This window comes from Pseudophryne corroboree, chromosome 6, assembly GCF_028390025.1.
Source record: "Pseudophryne corroboree isolate aPseCor3 chromosome 6, aPseCor3.hap2, whole genome shotgun sequence".
NCBI classification, from domain to species: Eukaryota; Metazoa; Chordata; class Amphibia; order Anura; family Myobatrachidae; genus Pseudophryne; species Pseudophryne corroboree.
Genome location: NC_086449.1, coordinates 746965020 through 746991420, shown reverse-complemented (window position 1 = coordinate 746991420; position 26401 = coordinate 746965020). Strand labels below are relative to the sequence as shown.

Sequence of the window (26401 nt, the reverse complement as noted above, 5' to 3'; positions counted from 1 at the left end):
ACTGCATCCCATTTAAATCTGAATATAAATACCCATAGGAGTTGGCAGTGGTAAATGTACGGTATCCGGACTCCAAATCGACACCACTTAGGTTGACACCAATTGGTTGACACACCTTGGGTCGGCGTGGACAAAAGGTCGACATGAGTTTTTCCCCATTTTTTGAACTTTTTCATACTTTACTATCCACGTGGACTACAATTGGGAATGGTAACCTTGCCTGAAGCATGGCGAGCGAACACGGTACACTAAGAGTTCCCGCTCACATTACGGAGAAAACGACACCAAAAAAACATAAAAACTCATGTCGACCTTCTTCCATGTCGACCTTGTACATGTCGACCTTTTGTCCATGTGGACCTATTTCAGGTGTCGACCAAATTGGTGTCGACCTTTTGTCCATGTGGACCTATTTCAGGTGTCGACCAAATTGGTGTCAACCCTGAGTCCCAGACCTAAATGTACAGAGGCAGTCGTTAATGTTGAAAAGTTCAGCACATGAAAATTTGTTTGTCTCCACAGCTCCCACACTCTGAGGGGAATTCAGTTACCCCAAAAGAATTTTTTGGGGAAAAGAGGGGTTTTACTGTGATTTATTTTTTTCCCAATTTTTTTTTCCCCTCGGTCTGTTTTTTTTCTCACAAAACTTGCATCTGGCAGATGAAAAAAAAAATCCCTCAACAGTGTCGGCTTCAGGGCTAATTGAATTCCCCCCTCTGTGTGTGACCGGATGGGCTTATTCTGCCACCGTGTTTGGGGGTATAGTTCCACTTGGTTACTGACCATTCCTACTTGACTACCAACCACTCACTATGTGTCTAATACACACCACTGTGGTTTCCCCAAAAGGCTTCCTCACTGCTAGCTGCTGAGTAGTGTGTGTAACTGCTTTAGAACCTTGTTGCTAAAGTCTTTGACTAAAATTTCCTGACCACTCATTACTTTTTCATCCACTAGGGGTCACTGGAGTACTCTTGGGATATGGACGGTGTTAGCAAGGACTGGGCACTGAATATTCAAATTTCAGTAACTCTCCTCCCCTCCATACTCCCCGACTACCTCAGTGTTTTTTCGGTGCTCACATGGACAGGAAGCACAAGTGTGGACCTCCAGAGGGGGACATACATTTTTTACTTTTAAATATTTTTGTTTTATTTTTTATACCTTACAATCCTTTCCCAGCTTCCACAAAAGCTATGGGTCCAGGATTACAGAAGCTGCTGCGTGCAGCTCTTGGCGTGTCGGGCCTCACAAAGGAGCCCCCTCACAGCCACAAGCAGCTCAGCTAACAACAGCTAAGACTGCAGAAAGCACTGGACGGCGCTTGCTGGAAGAAGCCCCGTCAGAGCCCAAGTACATCAGCTACCTTCAGCTGAGGCTGCCGAACGGAGCTTGCTGTAGAAGCCCCGTCAGAGCTCAGGAACCCAGGTATTTATGACAGGGGCGGTCAGCTCACGCTGCCGCCCCGCCGTGTGGGGGGACTGCTATGTGCGTCGCCCGAGGTATCCCGCTGCTCCGTCCCCGCCACCGCTGTTATCAGCGCCCCACTGCCGCTCCCTTATTCTCGGCCGCCGCTCAGAGGGACGCGCTGGACGGCCGCTGCAAGCGCCTTTCTCAGCGCTCCCTGCCTGTTATGCAATGAGACCGCGGACAGCGTTCAGTGCTGCCGCGGTCTGTCCCTGTAACGGCCGGAGGCTACGTCACTTAAGGTAAGGTAACTGCTCCCTCAGACCGCGGGCAGCGTTCACTGCTGCCGCGGTCTGTCTCAATAATGGCCGGCAGCTCAGCACTGCCAGCGCTCCCTGCACACACTAAGGGGTAGCAGGGGGGGGGGATGCCGGCGCCTCTGATCAACAGACCGCGGACAGTGCACACTGCTGCCGCGGTCTGTCCCTGTAAAACAGCCCTCTAGTAACTAGTGGGCTCATGCTGGGCAGTCAGGAGTTTCCCTGTCCCTATTACTTGTAGCGCAGCTGCAGGGGGGAGAGATTATGCCACAGCAGCAACAATGGACAGCCTATGCTAAAGAAGGGGCTGCATTATGTTATATATACATTCGTGTAGCACTTGTTATACCATAGACAATGTTATACCATAGAAAATGTATATAAAATACTGTATGTATGTATATATGGTAATGTAACAAAATATGCTATATGTTCTTTGACTATAAGCACATGGCTGGAGGCCATTTTAATCATACTTTCTGTTTCTTTTCCAGAACGTTCCTGTCCTACAACACTGCTCCACCGGATGGCGCAGGGGTGTTGGTAGGAATTTTTGGATCAGGTTTCTTATGGTCTGGCCACGTGCACTGCACTTTGACCATATACACATTTTCGCAATTTTACTGAGATGGAATTGGTTTGTCTTTGTCTATTTATTTGCCTGGTCACATAATAAGTCAGTCACCAGCAAAGACGGAAAAGTTGTTTCACTGCAATGTCTGTACCAGTGGGTTCCCGGTGAGTTCTACCACATGCACAGTATATTTTATACTCCCATTTCATCTCCTATTTTGCAAAGAGTTTCTGCTATGTTGCAATCCTGACGATTCTATGCCAGGCCTAACTGCGCAAGATGAATGTGAGAAGGGTGAATAGACCAGCAGTCAGATAGTGTGGGTGCGTCAGACTCTGAAGTTTACAGGGACTGAAGAGGCTCTGACAATTTATAAGGTGGTCTTTACTAGGCCACAGATCTCCAGCGTGGAATCTCTAAATAAGATGTTAATAGGATCCTGGTACACAGGTTTCTAAACCTCGCCGATTTCAGTCTAGTTACCCGTTTCCAAAGTCAGTGACATCTCCATGGGAGCTATGCTAGAGTCGCTGTATACAGCAGCAGGGGTGTTGCTTCGACCGTGTTTGGTTGGCATTTGGGTAACTACGGCGTTGCTTGTCTGGATAACAGGACTCAGGTCCGCCCTTCAAAACGTCCACCTTATGCTTCTCGCTGATCAAATCTGCGAAGCTGCTGATTATCTATGTACAGCTTCTACGGACGTCTGCCTAGGCAGTTCTCGCCTTTCAGCGTCACTCGTTGTGGCACGACAAGCGCTTTGGCTGCGTCCTTAGCAGGCGGAGGCAAAGGTTGAGAGAAGAATAGAAGCATTACCTTATGCGAAGGTTGTTTGGTCCTGATTTGGACAAAGGTATTTTTCACGGGATACTCTGGACCAGCGTTCAAATCCTTTAGACCTCAGCCCTTTCGAGGCCGTGGCAGACGAACAGCCACGCCTGGTAGGCGAGGTCGAGGACGTGGTTTTCAACAAACCAACGCCAGTTGTCCGGACGCTACGGTCACCGGCAAGCCAGTGGCATGACGGGCTCCCAGACCATCTCGGTGCTCCAGTTGTGGGAGCACGCCTTCAGACGTTTCATTTGGCATGGTTGCAGATATCCACAGATGGGTGGATCCGCAATTTAGTGGTAAAAGCAGTCTACCGCCTCTGCGGTTTTTCAACACAGGACTGCCTGTGTAGGAAGAGGGCGGTTCGGTAAATTGCCATTCACTCTCTGCTGGAGTCAGCAGTTTTGATTCCGGTCCCTGTACACCAACAAGGTCACGGTTATTATTCCAGTCTGTTGTGGTACCAAAGCCGGATGGCTTGGTCAGGCTAATATTGCATACTTACTACAGATTCAAGATGGAATCTCTGTGGACAGTACTTGCAGGTTTAGAGCCACAGGAATTCATGATTGCGCTGGATCTCGAGGATGCGTACTAACACATTCCGATTTGGCCACCTCTTCAGAGGTTCTTGCGTTTGCAATACGGCAGATCCATTATCAGTTTCAGGCTCTACCGTTTGCCATCTCGTCAGCGCTTAGGGTATTCACCAAAGTGATGTATGTTTTGATGGCTCATCTCATATTCCTGTAAGTGATAATAGTTCCGTACTTAGACGATTTGCTCATCAAAGCTCCGTCTCAACCAAATGTGCCTTCAACATGCGTTGCTAAGGTACAATGTGCTGGTTCAGCACGGTTGGTTTGTCATGTTCAAGAACTCACATCGGATTCCGTCTCAACAACTTCATTTCCTAGGAATGATTCTCGATACGGTAGATCGAGGAATTTGTCTACCAGAACAGAAAGTACAGACTATTCGTCATCTGGTATGATTAGTGCTTAAGCCTCGGTATGTTTGTGCATTCGCCTGTTAGGCACAATAGTGGCGGCTTTCAAAGCGCTTCTGTTCGGAAGATTTCACTCACTTCCTTTTCAACTGCATGTGCTCGCACAGTGGTCGGCCTCGCATCTGCAGTTTCACTAGAGGGTGAGGTTGTCTCCACGGGCCAGAGTTTCTGTACTCTGGTGGCTCCAAGTACACAATCTAACCGCAGGAACTCGGTTAGGCGTCTGGAATTGGATAGTGCTAATCACAGGCGCGAGTCTCAGAGGTTGGGGAGCTGTAGTTCAAAATTGTCAGCTCCAGGGTCTCTGGGAGGATCACGACAGATTGCGGTCTATAAATGTCCTAGAACTCCGACCAATTTACAATGTGCTACGACAAGTAGTGCACTTGCTTCGGTCTCAGACGGTCCAAGTGCAGTCAGACACCGCAATGGCGGTCGCGTACGTCAATAAACAAAGGGGAAAGAGAAGCCGCATGGCAATGCGGGAAGTAGCTCGAATCCTCAATTGGGCCGAACATCACCAAGTGATATTGGCGGTAGTGTTCATTACGAGAATGGACAACTGGGAGGCGGATGATCTCAGCCATCGGGATTTTCATCCAGGAGAATGGGCATTAAATCCAGAAGTGTTTCACATGTTGGTCCAGAGGTAGGTGGGGTTACCCTCAAGTCGACCTGATAACGTCTCGCCACAATCACCAAAAGCCAGTATGTGTCCAGAATGCGAGATCCAAAGGCAGTGGCAGTGGATGCTCTCACGATTGCGTGGCCGTACAGCCTCGGGTATCTGTTTCCACCGTTTACGCTGCTCTCTCTGTTGCTTACTCGCAGACGATCCTTGGCCGCTTCCGTTACGTCCGGACCTGTTACGACAGGGTCCATTCCTTTACCCCGATTTAGCGCGGATGCGTTTGAAGGGGTGGCTGTTGAGACCGCCCTCTTAAGAAGAGAGTGCATTCCACTATCGGTTATAACAACCATGTTACGTGCTAGAAATCCAGTTACGACAGCTCATTATTACAGAATTTGGCGTGCCTATATAGGTTGGTGTGAAGCTTGGAAGTTTCCGACATCATCTTTCAAGTTATCCCGTCTTTTGTTATTTCTACAAACGGGGTTAGATGGAGGACTGCGTTTATCTACACTAAAGGTGCAGGTATCTGCTTTGTCAATTTACTTTCAAAGAAGATTGGCTCTATTGCCGTCTCACACACCTTTTCTGCAAGGTGTACTCAGAGTACAGCCTCCATTCATTCCACCTACAGCGCCATGGGACTTGAATCTGGTTTTAGATTTCTTACAGTCTTCATATTTTGAACCCTTACAACAAGTGGATGTTAAGTTTCTCACTTGGAAAACGATTTTTTCTCCTAGCCTTAGCTTCGGCAAGGCGTGTTTCAGATTTGGGTGCATTGGTATGCAAGCCACTGTTTTTAGTGTTTCATGATGACAGAGCGGAGCTTCGTACGAATCCCGCTTTCTTACCAAAGGTAGTGTCATCTTTTCACATCAATCAACCAATAGTAGTTCCTGTGTTAACAGGACAGTCTGGAACTCTGGATGTGGTACGCGCATTACGCGTTTATGTATCCCGAACGTCTACAGTTTGTAAGACGGATACGTTGTTTGTTCTCTATGATGCTGCCAAGATGGGTTGGCCAGCTTCTAAGCAGAGCTTATCCAGATGGATTATACTGACCATACGTCAGGCTTACCTTCATGCTAGGTTACAGCCGCCTACATCGGTAACAGCTCTTTCCACACGTTCTGTGGAAACTTCATGGGCAGCTGGTCGTGGGGCTTCTACGACGCAGAATTGCCGTGCGGCTACATAGTCATCAGTGCACACGTTTGTGCGCTTTTACAAGTTAATACGTTTGCGGCATCAGCATCTAGCTTTGGCCGCCTAGTTGTTCCAGGTGCCAAACAGCTCTCCCGCCCACGGGGGAAGCTTTGGTACGTCCCAAGAGTACTCCAGTGACCCCTAGTGGATGAAAAAGAAAATAGGATTTTGGTACTTACCAGGTAAATCCTTTTCTTTGAATCCATAGGGGGCACTGGACGCCCACCCAGAGCAGTTTTACCTGGTTGTGGTAAGTTCAGGGGATCTTATGGTAACACATTCTCACCGATTTATCGGTTATGGTGTCAACTGGTTAGTTGTCAGTTACGTTATGTGTCAACTTTATGGTTGTCCGTTATGTTATAATATTATAGGTAATTCTCCATTGTTCATTCTCTCTATCCTGTTCGCCTCAAGAAAAAACACTGAGGTAGTCGGGGAGTATGGAGGGGAGGAGAGTTACTGAAATTAGAATATTCAGTGCCCAGTCCTTGCTAACACCGTCCATATCCCAAGAGTACTCCAGTGCCCCCTATGGATTCAAATAAAAGGATTTACCTGGTAAGTACCAAAATCCTATTTTTCCATCAGGACAGGTGGGACCAGGACAGAGCGTTTTCTCAGAATGCTTGGCTCAACACAAGACTGTTCTATTGGTCACACAGCAGATGCAGCAATATTGCTGGAATATCACCAGACATTTCAGACTAGTAATGCTTTTTGGTCATTAATCACGCTTAAAAGAGCTATTAAAGACAAAATAGCTCTTTACCTGGGTGCCACTACTGTTTGTCTGGGTTGAGGTATCTATTTTTAAGTCCCCCCACCAAAAATAAGTTCCAGGATCCCTTCCATAGAGCCTAGTACTTTCTCCATGCCAAAATTAATTTATCCTTCTGCCACTACAGGAGCCCTCTGGGTTCTAGTGTAATGCTTTGCCTCCTGGGACTGCTGTGAAACCATCCAGTATCTCCTCGGTGGGACTGCTGTGGTACCAGTGCTCTGTGGAAGCTACCGCAGTCTCTCTACTGGACCATTAGGGTTAGGGAACCCTATGGCACCACAGTGCTCTGGTTCTCAATTACAATAATCATATCATCAGCACAACACCTCTAGATCTTCTGATCCCACCAGAGTAATTCTGGCCCAGATTTATCAAGCCTTGGAAAGTGAAAAATAGCACGGTGATAAAGTACCAGCCGACCAGCTCTCAACTGCCATGTTACAGGCTGTGTTTTAAAAATGACAGTTAGGAGCTGATTGGCTGGTACTTTATCACTGTGCAATTTAGCAGTCTCCAAGTGTTTATAAATATGGGCCTGTGTTTAAGCAGTTAAACAACTGCGTAGTGCAATGTCCCCAAACTCTGTCCTCTGGGCACCCTAACAGTCCAGGTTTCAAGTATATTCATGCTTGGCCACAGGTAACTCAATTAGTACCTTAGTCCCTGATTTAAGCATCCGTGCTGAGCCATGGAGAACTTTAAAACCTGGACTGTTAGGCCGGGTTCACATGAGGACAACTGGCAATCATGCCGATGGTCGAGGTGATTTCCCTTTGACCCAAACCATCGCAAATTTCTGGTACACATTACACAATTTCATGAACAATGGTATAATCTCTCGTTCCATACTTCAATAATATGGATAGCCGCACAGACGATAACGTTTGATTGACTGTGCAGCGCGGTCAACCAAACGATTGTGTAAGCGAGCCACGGGAGCGCACAATTGAGGGTGCACACTAGATCACAGGTTCTCAAACTCTGCCCTCAGGACCCCACACGGTTCATGTTTTGCAGGGCACCTGTAGATTTTTAAAATGTGGCAGTTGGTGATAAACAGTGCACTTGCTGTGTGACATGGAAAACGTGAACCGTGTGGGGTCCTGAGGACCGAGTTTGAGAACCACTGCACTAGATGATGTAGACGATTTGTCGTTCCAATACGACAAATAGTCCCAATATCGTCCTAGTGTGTTCCCGGTCTTGGGGTGTCTTGAGGACCGAGTTCGGGAACCACTGATATAGCGCATTTCTACTCAGACATGCAGTGACCATTAGAAGTAACACATTTCCCTAGGGATGTATAGAAGAGGCACCTTCAACACCTTCAAACACATAATGCATTTCACATTTATGTAAAATGCCAATATGGGACATACATGCAGTCCTCTCCCACGGCACGTGTGTGGGGGAAGGGTGATGCAGCCACACTAGTGTTACTATCTATTGACTGTTAGAAAATATTATCTTTACTGTTTTGAATATTATGTCTTCTTTATAGGTTTGGAATGCAAGTATGCGCAATCTGCCGAGGGGAGCCACATGAGCCAGTGTGCCTTGCCTGCGACCATGTTTACTGCCAGTCATGTCTAAAGCAATGGCTAGATACTGGTAAAAAGATTTGTCCATTGTGCAATGCCCAGCTGCCAGACGCATTCACTATTGCTGTGTCCAAGGAAATGCGGTAATCTTCCATTTATTTGTACACTTTATGCTTCTATACATGAGTCAGTCACAATGTATACACAATAAAGAAGACAAGAACGTGTGCATGCATATTGTCCTACTACAGATTAGAGATGAGCGGGTTCGGATTTACTCTGTTCTTTGCGCCAGAATTATCGCCATTTCTTATTTTCTGGATTTTTCTTGTTGGCTATCCAAAACACATGACGTCTGATAGCCAATAAGGAGATTCGGGTAAATCCGAGTAAAACCGAACCCGCTCATCTCTACTACAGATGGTCCTCATTACCATAGCAGTTTGTGCCATATGACGCGAGACACTTGGCACTACTTGAACACTCCACCATGGGTAGCGATTCCTGTGCAAAGTGGAACTGGTAATTAGCCACCTATTCTGTTCATATATAGGAACTTTATTTCCATAGACCTTTTTAACATTCACCAAAAAGCCACTCTGCTCTTTATATTTTCAGTAGAGATGTGCAGCGGGCATTTTTCGGGTTTTGGTTTTGGTTCCTCGGTTGTGTTTTGGATTCGGACGCATTTTGGCAAAACCTCCCTTAAGAATTTTTGTTGGATTCGGGTTTGTCAGCTTAAATCATAGAATTTGGGGGTAATTTTGATCCTATAGTATTATTAACCTCAATAACCATAATTTCCACTCATTTCCAGTCTATTCTGAACACCTCACAATATTATTTTTAGTCCTAAAATTTGCACCGAGGTCGCTGGATGACTAAGCTAAGCGACCCAAGTGGGCGGCACAAACACCTGGCCCATCTAGGAGTGGCACTGCAGTGTTGGCACTTATAAAAATAGTCCCCAAACAGCACATGATGCAAAGATAAATAAATAAATAAAAGGATGTGCAAGATGGAATTGTCCTTGGGCCCTCCCACCCACCCTTATGTTGTATAAACAGGACATTCACACTTTAACAAACCCATCATTTCAGCGACAGGGTCTGCCACACGACTGTGGCTGAAATGACTGGTTGGTTTGGGCCCACACCAAAAAAGAAGCAATCAATCTTGCACAAACTGGCTCTACAGAGGCAGGATGTCCACCTCCTCCTCATCGTCCGATTCCTCACCCCTTTCACTGTGTACATCCCCCTCCTCACAGAGTATTAATTCGTCCCCACTGTAATCCACCATCACAATTCCCTGTGTACTTTCTGGAGGCAATTGCTGGTAAATGTCTCCACGGAGGAATTGATTATAATTCATTTCTCTGACGTCCTAGTGGATGCTGGGAACTCCGTAAGGACCATGGGGAATAGCGGCTCCGCAGGAGACTGGGCACAAAAAGAAAGCTTTAGGACTACCTGGTGTGCACTGGCTCCTCCCCCTATGACCCTCCTCCAAGCCTCAGTTAGATTTTTGTGCCCGACCGAGCAGGGTGCAATCTAGGGGGCTCTCCTGAGCTTCTTAGAAAAAAGTAAGTTTTAGGTTTTTTATTTTCAGTGAGACCTGCTGGCAACAGGCTCACTGCATCGAGGGGAAGAAAATATATGGAGCGCCTGTGTCGGTATAGAATAAATTATTAGTCCTTAGATTTAGTGGTTGAACCCACGTTCGCTTGACTCAAGGGGCTGTATACACCCCTAATTTGTACAGTAAAGAACAGCAGGAAAAAGGTCTAGCGCTCATGGGTTCATACCATCAATCCAAAAAACAGATTCAGAGCCGGCAAATATATATATTAAAAAACAATTTGTTTTTATTTATACTTATAATGACATCTGTAAATATTATGGTTTTTAAATATACTTTATGTAATAAATTAGTACAATAAGTTAATATTACTTGCTGGCCAGCAGTTGTATTATTTGGCAAAAGAAACTCTGCTTCCCTCTGAGGGGAGTATTGTAATACAGAGATTGTATTTGTAACACTGTCAGTGTTGGCAACTTTGTATCAGTTCATATAATAACTGTTGCACACGAGTATTATAGTGGCTGCAGACGGAGTTTAAGTATTCTCTATTGAGAAGTACACTGCACCGCCTCCGTACTGGCCAAATTCCATTTTTTTTGAAAAAGTCACGTGCTTCCGTGACGAAACGCGTCAGTCTCCGCCCACCAGTCTTGTTGCTGCAGCAGTGGAATTTGGCCAGTACGGAGGCGGTGCAGTGTACTTCTCAATAGAACGGGAACACAACAGGACTTTGCCATCTGTCCATCCCGCTACGAGCCTCGCCGCTTCCGACCTGAACAAGTGGCTCCATCAGCAGAACGGCATCACATCCATCCTCACGTGGAAAAACTTACAGCAGGTGACAACAAAAGGCAACCCCCGTAGACATACTCATATTGCCGAGGACGCTCGGCAGAACGGGGAAGGACCACACCACTGAATCTCCAAAGGAGGTAATTGGATACTTAAACTCCGTCTGCAGCCACTATAATACTCGTGTGCAACAGTTATTATATGAACTGATACAAAGTTGCCAACACTGACAGTGTTACAAATACAATCTCTGTATTACAATACTCCCCTCAGAGGGAAGCAGAGTTTCTTTTGCCAAATAATACAACTGCTGGCCAGCAAGTAATATTAACTTATTGTACTAATTTATTACATAAAGTATATTTAAAAACCATAATATTTACAGATGTCATTATAAGTATAAATAAAAACAAATTGTTTTTTAATATATATATTTGCCGGCTCTGAATCTGTTTTTTGGATTGATGGTATGAACCCATGAGCGCTAGACCTTTTTCCTGCTGTTCTTCACTGCATCGAGGGACTAAGGGGAGAAGAAGCGAACCTGCCTGCTTGCAGCCAGCTTGGGCTTCTTAGGCTACTGGACACCATTAGCTCCAGAGGGATCGAACACAGGCCCAGCCTCGGAGTCTGGTCCCAGAGTCGCGCCGCCGGCCCCCTTACAGAGCCAGAAGCAAGAAGAGTCCGGAAAATCGGCGGCAGAAGACATCAGTCTTCATCAAGGTAGCGCACAGCACTGCAGCTGTGCGCCATTGCTCCTCATGCACACCTCACACTGCGGTCACTGATGGGTGCAGGGCGCTGGGGGGGGGCGCCCTGAGCAGCAATATTAACACCTTGGCTGGCAAAAATACATCACATATAGCCCCCAGGGCTATATGGATGTACATTAACCCCTGCCAGATTTTACAAAAAAGCGGGAGAAAAGTCCGCCGAAAAGGGGGCGGAGCTATCTCTCTCAGCACACTGGCGCCATTTTCCCTCACAGCTCCGCTGGAAGGACGTCTCCCTGACTCTCCCCTGCAGTCCTGCACTACAGAAAAGGGTAACAAAGAGAGGGGGGGCACTAATTAGGCGCAGTATTACAGATAACAGCAGCTATAAGGGAAAAGCACATTTTATAGTGATATCCCTGTGTATATATAGCGCTCTGGTGTGTGCTGGCATACTCTCCCTCTGTCTCCCCAAAGGGCTAGTGGGGTCCTGTCCTCTATCAGAGCATTCCCGGTGTGTGTGCTGTGTGTCGGTACGGCTGTGTCGACATGTATGAAGAGGAAAATGATGTGGAGGCGGAGCAATTGCCTGTAGTGGAGATGTCACCCCCTAGGGGGTCGACACCTGAGTGGATGGGCTTATGGAAGGAATTACGTGAAAGTGTCAACTCTTTACATAAGAAGTTTGATGACATGGGACAGCCGGCTTCTCAGCGTGTGCCTGTCCAGGCGTCTCAAAGGCCATCAGGGGCTCTAAAACGCCCGCTACCTCAGATGGCAGATACAGACGTCGACACGGATACTGACTCCAGTGTCGACGACGAGGAGACAAATGTAACTTCCAGTAGGGCCACACGTTACATGATTGAGGCAATGAAAAATGTTTTACACATTTCTGATAATACCACAGGTACCACTAAAAAGGGTATTATGTTTGGTGAGAAAAAACTACCTGTAGTTTTTCCTGCATCTGAGGAATTAAATGAAGTGTGTGATGAAGCGTGGGTTTCTCCTGATAAAAAACAAATAATTCCTAGGAAGTTATTGGCAATGTACCCTTTCCCGCCAGAGGATAGGGCGCGTTGGGAAACTCCCCCTAGGGTAGATAAAGCGCTCACACGCTTGTCCAAACAGGTGGCACTACCGTCTCCGGATACGGCCGCCCTTAAGGATCCTGCTGACAGAAAGCAGGAGACTATCCTGAAGTGTATATACACACACACTGGTGTTATACTGCGACCAGCAATCGCCTCAGCATGGATGTGCAGTGCTGGGGTGGCTTGGTCAGACTCCCTGACAGACAATATTGATACCCTGGATAGGGACAGTATATTACTGACTGTAGAGCATTTAAAAGATGCATTTTTATACATGCGTGATGCACAGAGGGATATTTGCCGACTGGCATCACGAGTAAGTGCTATGTCCATTTCCGCCAGAAGGGGTTATGGACTCGGCAGTGGTCAGGTGATGCCGATTCTAAAAGGCATATGGAAGTATTGCCTTATAAAGGGGAGGAGTTATTTGGGGTAGGTCTGTCGGACCTGGTTTCCACGGCAACTGCTGGGAAATCCACGTTTTTACCCCAGGTCGCCTCTCAGCAAAAGAAGACATCGTATTATCATGCGCAGTCCTTTCGGCCCCATAAGGGCAAGCGGGCAAAAGGCTCCTCTTTTCTGCCCCGTGGCAGAGGGAGAGGAAAAAGGCTGCAGCAAACAGCCAGTTCCCAGGAACAGAAGTCCTCCCCCGCTTCCGCCAAGTCCTCAGCATGACGCTGGGGCTCTACAGGCGGACTCAGGTACGGTGGGGGCTCGTCTCAAGAATTTCAGCGCACAGTGGGCTCGCTCACAAGTAGATCCCTGGATCCTTCAGGTAGTATCTCAGGGGTACAAATTGGAATTCGAGACGTCTCCCCCTCGCCGTTTCCTAAAGTCTGCCTTACCGACGACTCCTTCCGACAGGGAGGCGGTATTAGAAGCTATCCACAAGCTGTATTCCCAGCAGGTGATAATCAAGGTACCCCTCCTGCAACAAGGAAAGGGGTATTATTCCACAATGTTTGTGGTACCGAAGCCGGACGGCTAGGTGAGACCCATTTTAAATCTAAAGTCATTGAACACTTACATAAAGAAGTTCAAATTCAAGATGGAGTCACTCAGAGCGGTTATCTCGAGCCTGGAGGAAGGGGATTATATGGTGTCTCTGGACATCAAGGATGCTTACCTGCATGTCCCAATTTACCCTTCTCACCAAGGGTACCTCAGGTTTGTGGTACAGAAAAGGGCGAGATCCAGGGAACAGTTGGTAGTCGGGGTAGCACTATCTCAAGAAGTGTTACGACAGCACGGTTGGATTCTCAATATTCCAAAATCGCAGCTGATCCCGACGACACGTCTTCTGTTCCTAGGGATGATTCTGGACACAGTCCAGAAAAAGGTATTTCTCCCGGAGGAGAAAGCCAGGGAGTTATCCGATCTAGTCAGAAACCTCCTAAAACCAGGTCAAGTATCGGTGCATCAATGCACAAGGGTCCTGGGAAAAATGGTGGCTTCTTACGAAGCAATTCCATTCGGCAGATTCCACGCAAGAACTTTCCAGTGGGACCTGCTGGACAAATGGTCCGGATCGCATCTTCAGATGCATCAGAGGATAACCCTGTCACCAAGGACAAGGGTGTCTCTCCTGTGGTGGTTGCAGAGTGCCCATCTTTTAGAGGGCCGCAGATTCGGCATTCAGGACTGGGTCCTGGTGACCACGGATGCCAGCCTTCGAGGCTGGGGAGCAGTCACACAGGGAAGAAATTTCCAGGGAGTGTGGTCAAACCTGGAGACCTCACTTCACATAAATATCCTGGAGCTAAGGGCCATTTACAATGCCCTAAGCCAAGCGAGACCTCTGCTTCAGGACCAGCCGGTGTTGATCCAGTCGGACAACATCACGGCGGTCGCCCACATAAACAGACAGGGCGGCACAAGAAGCAGGAGGGCAATGGCAGAAGCTGCAAGGATTCTCCGATGGGCGGAAAATCATGTGATAGCATTGTCAGCAGTGTTTATTCCGGGAGTGGACAACTGGGAAGCAGACTTCCTCAGCAGACACGACCTCCACCCGGGAGAGGGGGGACTTCACCAGGAGGTTTTCCACATGATTGTAAGCCGTTGGGAAAAACCAAAGGTGGACATGATGGCGTCCCGCCTCAACAAAAAACTAAAAAGTTATTGCGCCAGGTCAAGGGACCCTCAGGCGATAGCTGTGGACGCCCTGGTAACGCCGTGGGTGTACCAGTCGGTTTATGTGTTCCCTCCTCTGCCGCTCATACCCAAGGTACTGAGAATTATAAGACGGAGAGGAGTAAGAACTATACTCGTGGCTCCGGATTGGCCAAGAAGGACTTGGTACCCGGAACTTCAAGAGATGCTCACAGAGGACCCGTGGCCTCTACCTCTAAGAAGGGACCTGCTCCAGCAGGGACCCTGTCTGTTCCAAGACTTACCGCAGCTGCGTTTGACGGCATGGCGGTTGAACGCCGGATCCTGAAGGAAAAAGGCATTCCAGAAGAAGTCATCCCTACTTTGATAAAAGCCAGAAAGGATGTAACCGCAAAGCATTATCACCGCATTTGGCGAAAATATGTTGCGTGGTGCGAGGCCAGGAAGGCCCCGACGGAGGAATTTCAACTGGGTCGATTCCTGCATTTCCTGCTAACAGGAGTGTCTATGGGCCTCAAATTGGGATCCATTAAGGTTCAGATTTCGGCCCTGTCGATTTTCTTCCAGAAAGAACTGGCTTCAGTTCCTGAAGTTCAGACGTTTGTCAAGGGGGTGCTGCATATACAGCCTCCTTTTGTGCCTCCAGTGGCACCTTGGGATCTCAATGTAGTTTTGGGGTTCCTAAAATCACATTGGTTTAACCCACTTAAATCTGTGGATTTAAAATATCTCACGTGGAAAGTGGTCATGCTGTTGGCCCTGGCTTCGGCCAGGCGCGTGTCGGAATTGGCGGCTTTATCCTGTAAAAGCCCTTATCTGATTTTCCATTCGGACAGGGCGGAATTGAGGACTCGTCCTCAGTTTCTCCCTAAGGTGGTGTCAGCGTTTCACCTGAACCAGCCTATTGTGGTGCCTGCGGCTACTAGGGACTTGGAGGACTCCAAGTTGCTAGACGTTGTCAGGGCCCTGAAAATATATATTTCCAGGACTGCTGGAGTCAGAAAATCTGACTCGCTGTTTATCCTGTACGCACCCAACAAGCTGGGTGCTCCTGCTTCTAAGCAGACTATTGCTCGCTGGATTTGTAATACAATTCAGCTTGCGCATTCTGTGGCAGGCCTGCCACAGCCAAAATCTGTAAAAGCCCACTCCACAAGGAAGGTGGGCTCATCCTGGGCGGCTGCCCGAGGGGTCTCGGCTTTACAACTTTGCCGAGCTGCTACTTGGTCAGGGTCAAATACCTTTGTAAAATTTTACAAATTTGACACTCTGGCTGAGGAGGACCTTGAGTTTTCTCATTCGGTGCTGCAGAGTCATCCGCACTCTCCCGCCCGTTTGGGAGCTTTGGTATAATCCCCATGGTCCTTACGGAGTTCCCAGCATCCACTAGGACGTCAGAGAAAATAAGAATTTACTTACCGATAATTCTATTTCTCGTAGTCCGTAGTGGATGCTGGGCGCCCATCCCAAGTGCGGATTGTCTGCAATACTTGTACATAGTTATTGTTAACTAATCGGGTTCTTGTTGTGAGCCATCTATTCAGAGGCTCCTCTGTTATCATGCTGTTAACTGGGTTTTGTATCACAAGTTGTACGGTGTGATTGGTGTGGCTGGTATGAGTCTTACCCGGGATTCAAAAATCCTTCCTTATTGTGTACGCTCGTCCGGGCACAGTATCCTAACTGAGGCTTGGAGGAGGGTCATAGGGGGAGGAGCCAGTGCACACCAGGTAGTCCTAAAGCTTTCTTTTTGTGCCCAGTCTCCTGCGGAGCCGCTATTCCCCATGGTCCTTACGGAGTTCCCAGCATCCACTACGGACTACGAGAAATAGAATTATCGGTAAGTAAATTCTTATTTTTGATGAACATCATCTTCTCCACATTTTCTGGAAGTAACCTCCTACGCCAATCGCTGACAAGGTTACCGGCTGCACTAAACACTCTTTCGGAGTACACACTGGAGGGGGGGCAACTTAGGTAAAATAAAGCCAGTTTGTTGCAAGGGCCTCCAAATTGCCTCTTTTTCCTGCCAGTATATGTACAGACTGTCTAACATTCCTACAGTGATGCTGTCACGCATATAATCCTCCACCATTCTTTCAATGGTGACAGAATCATATGCAGTGACAGTAGACGACATGTCAGTAATCGTTGGCAGGTCCTTCAGTCCAGACCAGATGTCAGCTATCGCTCCTGACTGCCCTGCATCACCGCCAGCGGGTGGGTTTGGAAATTTTATCCTTTTCCTGGCAGCTCCAGTGGCGGGAGAAAATGAAGGAGGAGCTGTTGACTGGTCACGTTCCGCTTGACTTGACAATTGTCTCCCCAGCAGGTCTTTGAACATCTGCAGACTTGTGTCTGCCGGAAAGAGAGATACAACGTAGGCTTTAAACCTAGGATTGAGCACAGTGGTCAAAATGTAGTGCTCTGATTTCAATAGATTGACCACCCGTGAGTCCTGGTTAAGCGAATTAAGGGTCACTCGACAAGTCCCACATGCCTAGCGGAATCGCTCCGTTTTAGCTCCTTCAATCTCTCCAGCTGCTTCTGCAAAAGCCTGATGACCTGATTCAGGCTGGCAGTGTCTGAACTGACATCACGTGTGGCAAGTTCAAAGGGTTGCAGAACCTTGCACAACGTTGAAATCATTCTCCACTGCGCTTGAGTCAGGTGCATTCCCCCTCCTTTGCCTATATCGTAGGCAGATGTATAGGCTTGAATGGCCTTTTGCTGCTCCTCCATCCTCTGAAGCATATAGAGGGTTGAATTCCACCTCGTTACCACCTCTTGCTTCAGCTGATGGCAATGGCATGTTCAGGAGTGTTTGCTGGTGCTCCAGTCTTCGGCACGCAGTGGCTGAAAGCCGAAAGTGGCCCGCAATTCTTCAGGCCACCGACAGCATCTCTTGCATGCCCCTGTCGTTTTTAAAAAAATTCTGCACCACAAAATTCATTGTATGTGCAAAACATGGGACGTGCTGGAATTTGCCCACATGTAATGCACGCACAAGATTAGTGGCGTTGTCCGATGTCACAAATCCCCAGGAGAGTCCAATTGGGGTAAGCCAATCTGCGATGATGTTCCTCAGTTTCCGTAAGAGGTTGTCAGCTGTGTGCCTCTTATGGAAAGCGGTGATACAAAGCGTAACCTGCCTAGGAACGAGTTGGCGTTTGCAAGATGCCGCTACTGGTGCCGCCGCTGCTGTTGTTGCTGCGGTAGGCAATACATCTACCCAGTGGGCTGTCACAGTCATATAGTCCTTAGTCTGCCCTGCTCCACTTGTCCACATGTCCGTGGTGAAGTAGACATTGGGTACAACTGCATTTTTTAGGACACTGGTGACTCTTTTTCTGACGTCTGTGTACATTCTCGGTATCGCTCGCCTAGAGAAGTGGAAACTAGATGGTATTTGGTACCGGGTACACACTACCTCAAGCAATTCTCTAAGTCCCTGTGAACTAACCGCAGATACCGGACGCACGTCTAACACCAACATAGTTGTCAAGGCCTGAGTTATCCGCTTTGCAACAGGATGACTGCTGTGATATTTCATCTTCCTCGCAAAGGACTGTTGGACAGTCAATTGCTTACTGGAAGTAGTACAAGTGGTCTTCCGACTTACCCTCTGGGATGACGATCTACTCCCAGCAGCAACAACAGCAGCGCCAGCAGCAGTAGGCGTTACACTCAAGGATCCATCGGAGGAATCCCAGTTAGGAGAGGACTCGTCAGACTTGTCAGTGACATGGTCTGCAGGACTATTGGCGTTCCTGACACCGAGGGAGTTGGTGGGGTGGTTTGCAGGAGCTTGGGTACAAGAGGAAGAAGGGATTTAGTTGTCAGTGGACTGCTTCCGCTGTCACCCAAAGTTTTTGAACTTGTCAATGACTTCTGATAAATGCGCTCCAGGTGAAGTATAAGGGAGGATGTTCCTAGGTGGTTAACGTCCTTACCCCTACTTATTACAGCTTGACAAAGGCAACACACGGCGTGACACCAGTTGTCCGTATTTCTGTTGAAATAATTCCACACCGAAGAGGTGAATTTTTTTGTATTTTGACCAGGCATGTCAATGGCCTAATTCATCCCACGGACAACAGGTGTCTCCCCAGGTGTCTGACTTAAACAAACCACCTCTCCATCAGAATCCTCCTTGTCAATTTCCTCCTCAGCGCCAGCAACACCCATATCCTCATCCTGGTGTACTTCAGCAGTGACATCTTCAATTTGACTATCAGGAACTGGACTGTGGGTGCTCCTTCCAGCACTTGCAGCGGGCGTGCAAATGGTGGAAGGAGCCACCTCTTCCCGTCCAGTGTTGGGAAGGTCAGGCATCGCAACCGACACAATTGGACTCTCCTTGGGGATTTGTGATTTAGAAGAACGCACAGTTCTTTGCTGTGCTTTTGCCAGCTGAACTCTTTTCATTTTTCTAGCGTGAGGATGAGTGCTTCCATCTGCATGTGAAGCTGACCCACTAGTCATGAGGAACATAGGAGAGGGCCTTAGCCGTTCCTTGCCATTCCGTGTCGTAAATGGCATATTGACAAGTTTACGCTTCTCCTCAGACGCTTTTAATTTAGATTTTTGGGTCATTTTACTGAACTTTTGTGTTTGGGATTTTACTGGCTCTCTACTATGACATTGGGCATCGGCCTTGGCAGACGACGTTGATGGCATTTCATCGTCTCTGCCATGACTAGTGGCAGCAGCTTCAGCACTAGGTGGAAGTGGATCTTTATCTTTCCCTATTTTACCCTCCACATTTTTGTTCTCCATTTTTTAATGTGTGGAATTATATGCCAGTAATATATCTGGAATTAGACGGCAGTAATGTCTGGAATTAGATACCACTAGACAGATACCAGATACCACTGTGACTGGAATGATGATAACCTATGCACAGTGACAGGACATTACCACAGCACCCTACAGCAGCAAGATGCAGCACAAGACAATGAGTAGTGATACTGAGCACTGATGAGGATACTAGAACTGACACTGGGCAGCGAGAACAGCACTGGACTACTGTACTGTAGTATTATATACTGGTCACCACAATGCAGCATTGATACAGAGCACAGATATTGAGCACTGATGAGGATACTAGAACTGACACGGAGCAGCAAGATACAGCAATGGACTACTGTACTGTACTACTATATACTGGTCACCACAATGCAGCACTAATACTGAGCACAGATATTGAGCACTGTTCAGGATACTAGAACTGACACTGAGCAGCAAGATACAGCAATGGACTACTGTACTGTACTACTAAATGGGGTAAAACTAGGGGATTCTGTACTGGAAAAGGACTTAGGTGTCCACATAGATAGCAAGCTAAGCAGTAGTACCCAAAGTAGGACTGCAGCAAAGAAGGCTAATAAGATATTAGCATGCATAAAACGGGGTATTGATGCTAGGGACGAGAGTATTATACTCCCATTATATAAATCACTAGTGAGGCCACACCTTTGAATACTGTGTACAGTTCTGGGCACCGTACTACAAAAAGGATATCCTGGAGCTTGAAAAGGTACAAAGGAGGGCGACCAAACTAATTAAGGGCATGGAGACGATGGAATACAAGGAAAGGCTTGAAAGACTAGGCATGTTTACATTGGAAAAGCGGAGACTAAGAGGGGATATGATCAACATCTACAAATATATAAGGGGACAATACTCAGAGCTTGCGCGGGACCTGTTTTTGGTTAGATCAACACAGAGGACTCGTGGACACTCGCTCAGGTTAGAGGAGAGGAGATTCCGCGCAATACGGCGTAAAGGCTTTTTCACGGTAAGGACAATACGTGTTTGGAATTCCCTGCCCGAGGGAGTTGTAATGGCGGAATCTGTCAACACCTTTAAGAATGGGTTAGATAAATTCCTATTGGATAAGGATATCCAGGGGTATGGTGCATAGTCATGCATTATAGTTACTATTTAGTCAAATCATCATGCAGAGGACACCACAAATAGGTTGAACTCGATGGACAATTGTCTTTTTTCAACCTCAGATACTATGTTACTATGTTACTATATACTGGTCACCACAATGCAGCACTGATACTGAGCACTGTTCAGGATACTAGAACTGACACGGAGCAGCAAGATACAGCAATGGACTACTGTATACTGGTCACCACAATGCAGCACAGATATTGAGCACTGTTCAGGATACTAGAACTGACACTGAGCAGCAAGATACAGAAATGGACTACTGTACTGTACTACTATATACTGGTCACCACAATGCAGCACAGATATTGAGCACTGATGAGGATACTAGAACTGACACGGAGCAGCAAGATACAGCAATGGACAATTGTACTGTAGTATACTGGTCACCACAATTCAGCACTGATACTGGGCACAGATATTGAGCTGATATTGGGCTATTCAGGCAGAGAACGTAGCCACGTCCTCTCCGCTCAATCTACAATGCACAAGTGAAAATGGCGGCGACGCGCGGCTCTTTATATGGAATCCGAATCTCGCGAGAATCCAACAGCGGGATGATGACATTTTGCCTCGTTCGGGTTTTGCAAGTAAGGCGGGAAGAACCGAGGCTGCCTCGGACCACGTGAAATTCGGGGGGGGGGGGGGGGGGGGTTCGGATGTCGACTAACCGAACCTGCTCATCTCTAAGTTTCAGCATAAAAAGTGTGATTTTAATACCCCCAAATTACCAAAATTATGGAGATACAGATGTGTCCACTGACATTTAGCCTCCCTGCACATTAAACAGCCCATGTAGTCACACCATGCCGTGTTGTGAATCGGCAGCAGTAAGCGTGTTTTCGTGTGACTTTTTCCATAACAGTGCATCTTATTCACGAAATTGATGTCAATAGGATGCACAAACAGCTTATGCTGATTAAAATGATATGCGGCATGCCTATATTCTGTGTGCGATCACGGCTGTATCTGCATACGAAATGCTACATTACATTAATACTAGAAAATACTGTAATGTAGCATTTCGTATGCAGACACACACAGAATATAGGCATGCCGCATGTCATTTTAATCAGCAGACTCTGCTTGTGCATCTCATTCGAATAGCAAGGTGTATAAGATGCAATAAAATATGTCCGATACTAACGGAGTTGCACAGGACTGGTCAGCTCACACAGGCCAGGCATCTCCCGCTGCATGGTATATTGAGGCAAGATGCAGAAGGACACATCTGTATATGCATTTTGCCTACTTTCCAGATCCCCCCTCTGGGAGAAGCCCAGAGGATATATACTGCTAGCAGGAGGTGGGGACGGGGCTCATCACTACCCATCATTAAGCCTCGCTCCCTCACTGGGAAAGCTGTGGTTTGATTGTGATGGGCGGGGTCAATATGCCATGATTTGCATAGAAACATGTCACGTTGGACCTCCAACTCCCCATTTACCCACATTTCACGGCATCCTCGCCATACCGCCTACTTTGAAAGGAAGTGAGCAGAATGCGTGAGGACCGTCTACTCTTCTGGGGTTTCAAATTCAGGAGTCTCCCGCAACTTCCCGGAGAGTAGACAAGTATCCATATATGTGTTATACTGTATATGGATTTTTCCCACCTTGTTTTAGTTTGAGCAATAAATATTTTCCATTGTTATATACTCTCACAAAAGTTATTTTCCTGCACATTGTATTTCACTGTAATTGTTTTGTCTACATAATTGAAATGCTCACTTATACTGTTCATTTTTATGGTGTTACATGAGATTAACTGAAAGACATTTCTCGTCAATTGTCGTTTCAAGGGATTCCATAGAGAAAAATGCTCAGTTTCGAAAACTGTGCAATGGGTTTTTTGTCGATATTATTTGCACAATGTGCTTCAAAGACGGCAGCCCGCCTGCCGAGGAGGTCATTCGTCATCTGCTGTCTCTTCTTTTTGGCAATATTGGTAACTACATTGTCATTTTATCTTAGTGTTATGTGCTATCAGTGTAGTTAGGTACTGTATTTGTTTTTCTAATTATCAAATTTCCCATCCTTCCAAATACAGGGTCTAAGCATTTTACCCGGTCTCTGTCACCATTTGAGGATGCTGTGGACAAAACCCCAGTGATACGTTCCGTAATTCTGAAGCTGCTTTTAAAGTATAGGTAAAAAGACCTTTATTTTGCATGGAGTCCGCCATCTTGCTACTCGTTTGCATTCCTACTTTATGCTGAATGGTCTTGAATGAAATCTGAATGTTTCCTTTCAGCTTTGAATATATAAAGCAATATGCACAAGACTATTTAAATAAAGTGGAGGAAAGCAATCTTTTGACTTTGGAGGACAACATAGAAGTCTACTTGCTATTTGTAAACTGTTTGGAGGTAAGACTCGTACATCTCCTGTCAGACTGCAGCATAATGTAGTTTCCTGTTATAGGTACACAATTTATATATTTTTACCTTTGAACTAGTGTATGTACAGTATATTCATATTTCATAGCACATCACAAGTGTCCTTGAATACCGATGAATTAAATAAAAGTGTTAAGCAATACAATTGTCAGTAAGCACAAGTGGCCAAGAAAATGACACTTTCACCCATTTTGTTTCTGAGAAACCCATAGTGGACATTAATACAGTATAAAAAGAGGATGGATCACAGCCCTTGTTTTCCTTAGGAAGTTTCTGTACTTCTTCCACACAGAGTGAGAATTCCTAAAATATGCAACTAATTTGCATTCCAGCCTTTGTTATAGCTGTAGTAGTTCCCATGGGAGCGGATACAAGACTGTGGTGTTGGTACCTTCAGTGGTGCAACATGTACAGGGGGTGTTCAGAATGGGAGTGTGGCCACACGCCCACATACATGGTCATGGGTTTCTTAGGCACTGGGGATCCGAAAGATCTCAAGGTAGCCCTGTAGTCACTGTAATGTTACCATGAGTGTTATATAATGTAGCATATTTTATAAAAATAGGCTTATACAAAGATCAGCCATAACATTAAAGCCACTGACAGGTGAAGTAAATAACATTGATGATCTCATTACAATGACATCCGTCAAGGAGTGAACAGTTAGAAGTCTATTCATTAAGCAGTGAAAAGTGTGGAGAAGTGAGCTAGTGGAGAAGTTGCCTATGGCAACCAATCAGCTGCTACATATAATTTTATAGAATGCACTTTATAAATGTTACCACAGCATTGATTGGTTGCCATGGGCAACGTCTCCACTGGCTCACTTCTCCACTCTTTTCACTGCTTCATGAATAGACCCCTAAATTCCTGAAGTTGATGTGTTGGAAGCAGGAAAATTAGGGTTTTCTCGCTACCCCAAAGGTGCTGAGCAGCTGGCCTGTTTTGGTCACATAGTTATGTAATAGTAGCATCTATATATTTCTTAGTAACTACAACATTTACAGCATTTAGCCCTGCTGTCAGCGGTACTGTACATTGCCAGCCAAGTGTTCATTATGCTTACATCACATCAGGCAGTGTCACCAATCATATTTCTGTTTTCATTACTTTCATAAATGTATGAAGGATATATTTGAAATATCCCTGTATGGTAAAGAAATACTACCTAGAATGTGCACTATCCCGTATCGGCTTGATATAGTGTTTAGACTTGCATGCTAATCCCCTGCATCCATCAATAGTAATACAGCCTTCATACTTTACATCTACTTTGCACACTTACAGATCTGCTTTTATCACCAACAGAGCAAGTCATTTGCTTTGGATATAGTAACTTTTTATTTTAATACCTGGTTATACAAAATCTTAAAATCTGTTTTCAATTTCCAAAGATCTAGGCTCCAGTCCATTTCAGTCTCCATATCTGAGTTTGTTTTTAATCATTCTCGGAAAACCGGCCGTCACGGTTGACCGGCCGATTCTGCAGATACATCAACCTGAAAATCGCTGCCAGTAATTTGTGGGGTACTTCAGACACTGTAATTGCCACCACCAAAGGGGTTCAGGGACATAACACTTACCACAGTGGCCCTTTCGGTTCAAAAAGAAGTGCCCACCCTTGTGGATTTTTAACCCTTTGAGTACCAGAAGGGGTTGTTCGTGCCTAGGTATCTGAAGGTCCTCTGTGTGCTCATAACCCAGGGGTTTTTCCAGTCAAACAAGCAGGGGCTACAGAGAATCCACCATAGTTTGTCAGTAGTGCCCATGCTACAGTACCTGACCAGCCCAGTCCTAGCAGGAAATCTCTTATAAGTAATCCCGCCACCGCCACCACCACCACCACCCTGGTCTTCTGAAGACGTTGTCCTATCCCTTGAATCGGGATTTGTGAGGAGAAAAGTGTAATTTACACATAGCCCTTTGCTGTGAAGAGCACATATACATTTCCTTAGACCAAATGGTTGGTGGCTTGTGACCCCAGATAGTTAATTACAGGCTTGTAACTTGTTGACCAGGAGGAAAGAATATTTGTCAGACAGAATGTACATTGATACAACGTACAATTTGAATAATACCATATTTTGGGATCAGATCCTTTATGGATCGTGACACCGAGTGTGTTATGTTATGGTGACAGTCATGACGTTGACATGATCACAATGTCGATGTTGACCATGTTGACATTCATCATGTAGACCGTGATGAAATGTATTGTCCCTGATGGCTGCAGCGGCTAGCAGGTCTCGGGGATAATGCGACCGCCACTCCTGGGCCAGACCTCTGCTGCTCCAGAATTCTGGTGAATATCTCTTCCCTATCTCTAACCTGAAGCCCTTCCCCTCCCACTATTACCTCACCCTAATCTCAACAATGTAACATTGTGGTGTCAACATTATGAATGTCGGCATGGTCACTATCAAGTAATGACTACTTCCATGCACCTGCCACCTGTCGTTTGGAGAGAGGTTTATTTGATGGTTGCTCAGAGGTGAAAACAAACAATAAGACCCTTGCTTTAGTTGTCTAACTACAGACGTGTCCTTATACTCTATAGCTACAGTTGCACCAAACATCCCTTCTCGGTGTGCCAGGTCCCATGCGACTCGGCTTGTGCCGAGCATCTTTTCCACGCAAACATGCCTCTTAGTATCAATGCAATGTGACAAGCCGCTTCATAAGATTGCGCTGATTAATTTGATGCTGTATGTGACACTTTTATATCTGTGTGCGACTGAGTCTGAATCTGTAGACGAAGTGTTGCAATGCAGCAGCCAGTGGCGGATTTAGCGGGGGGGCGATTAGGGCGAACGCCCCCCCTACATGTACCGGCACCGGGATGGAGGCCGGGTCCCGCTGCAGTGGTGGGAACGGTGTGGAGAGCGGTGCAGTGCGGCGGGGGAAGGGGAGAGAGAGAGAGCGTCCTGACACGCGTACAGCGGCCTCTGTTTTTACCACGCCCCCTCCTCCCTGTACGCGCGTCAGGACGCTCTCTCTCTCCTCGTCCCCCGCCGCGCTGCACCGCTCTCCACCCTGTTCCCAATACCGCGGCGGGACCCGGCCTCCATTCACTGTCAGGTGTGTGTGTGAGTGTGTGTGTGTCTGTCAGGTGTGTGTGTGTGAATTTCGCCTCATTCACTGTGCTAGAATGTGCATTTCACCTCATTCACTGTGCTATAATGTGCATTTCACCTCATTCACTGTGCTATAATGTGAATTTCGGCTCATTCAGTGTGCTATAATGTGAATTTCGGATCATTCTGTGTGCTATAATGTGCATTTAGGATCATTCTGCATGCTATGATGTGCATTTCGGATCATTCTGCGTGCTATGATGTGCATTTCGGATCATTCTGCGTGCTGTGATGTGCATTTAGGATCATTCAGTGTGCTATGATGTGCAATTCGGATCATTCTGCGTGCTATGATGTGCAT

General features: G+C 46.6%; 1 protein-coding gene across 7 annotated transcripts in view; it reads left to right on the top strand.

Moving 5' to 3' along the window:
• RNF213 (ring finger protein 213) overlaps positions 1-26401 on the top strand; it is a 680515-nt gene that overhangs the window by 568281 nt on the left and 85833 nt on the right. For all 7 annotated transcript variants that reach the window (XM_063928518.1, XM_063928521.1, XM_063928520.1 and 4 more), the window contains 4 exons: positions 8270-8452; positions 22370-22515; positions 22618-22717; positions 22822-22936. In XM_063928518.1, the coding sequence (XP_063784588.1) occupies positions 8270-8452; positions 22370-22515; positions 22618-22717; positions 22822-22936 (544 nt within the window). The remainder of the gene's footprint in view (positions 1-8269; positions 8453-22369; positions 22516-22617; positions 22718-22821; positions 22937-26401) is intronic.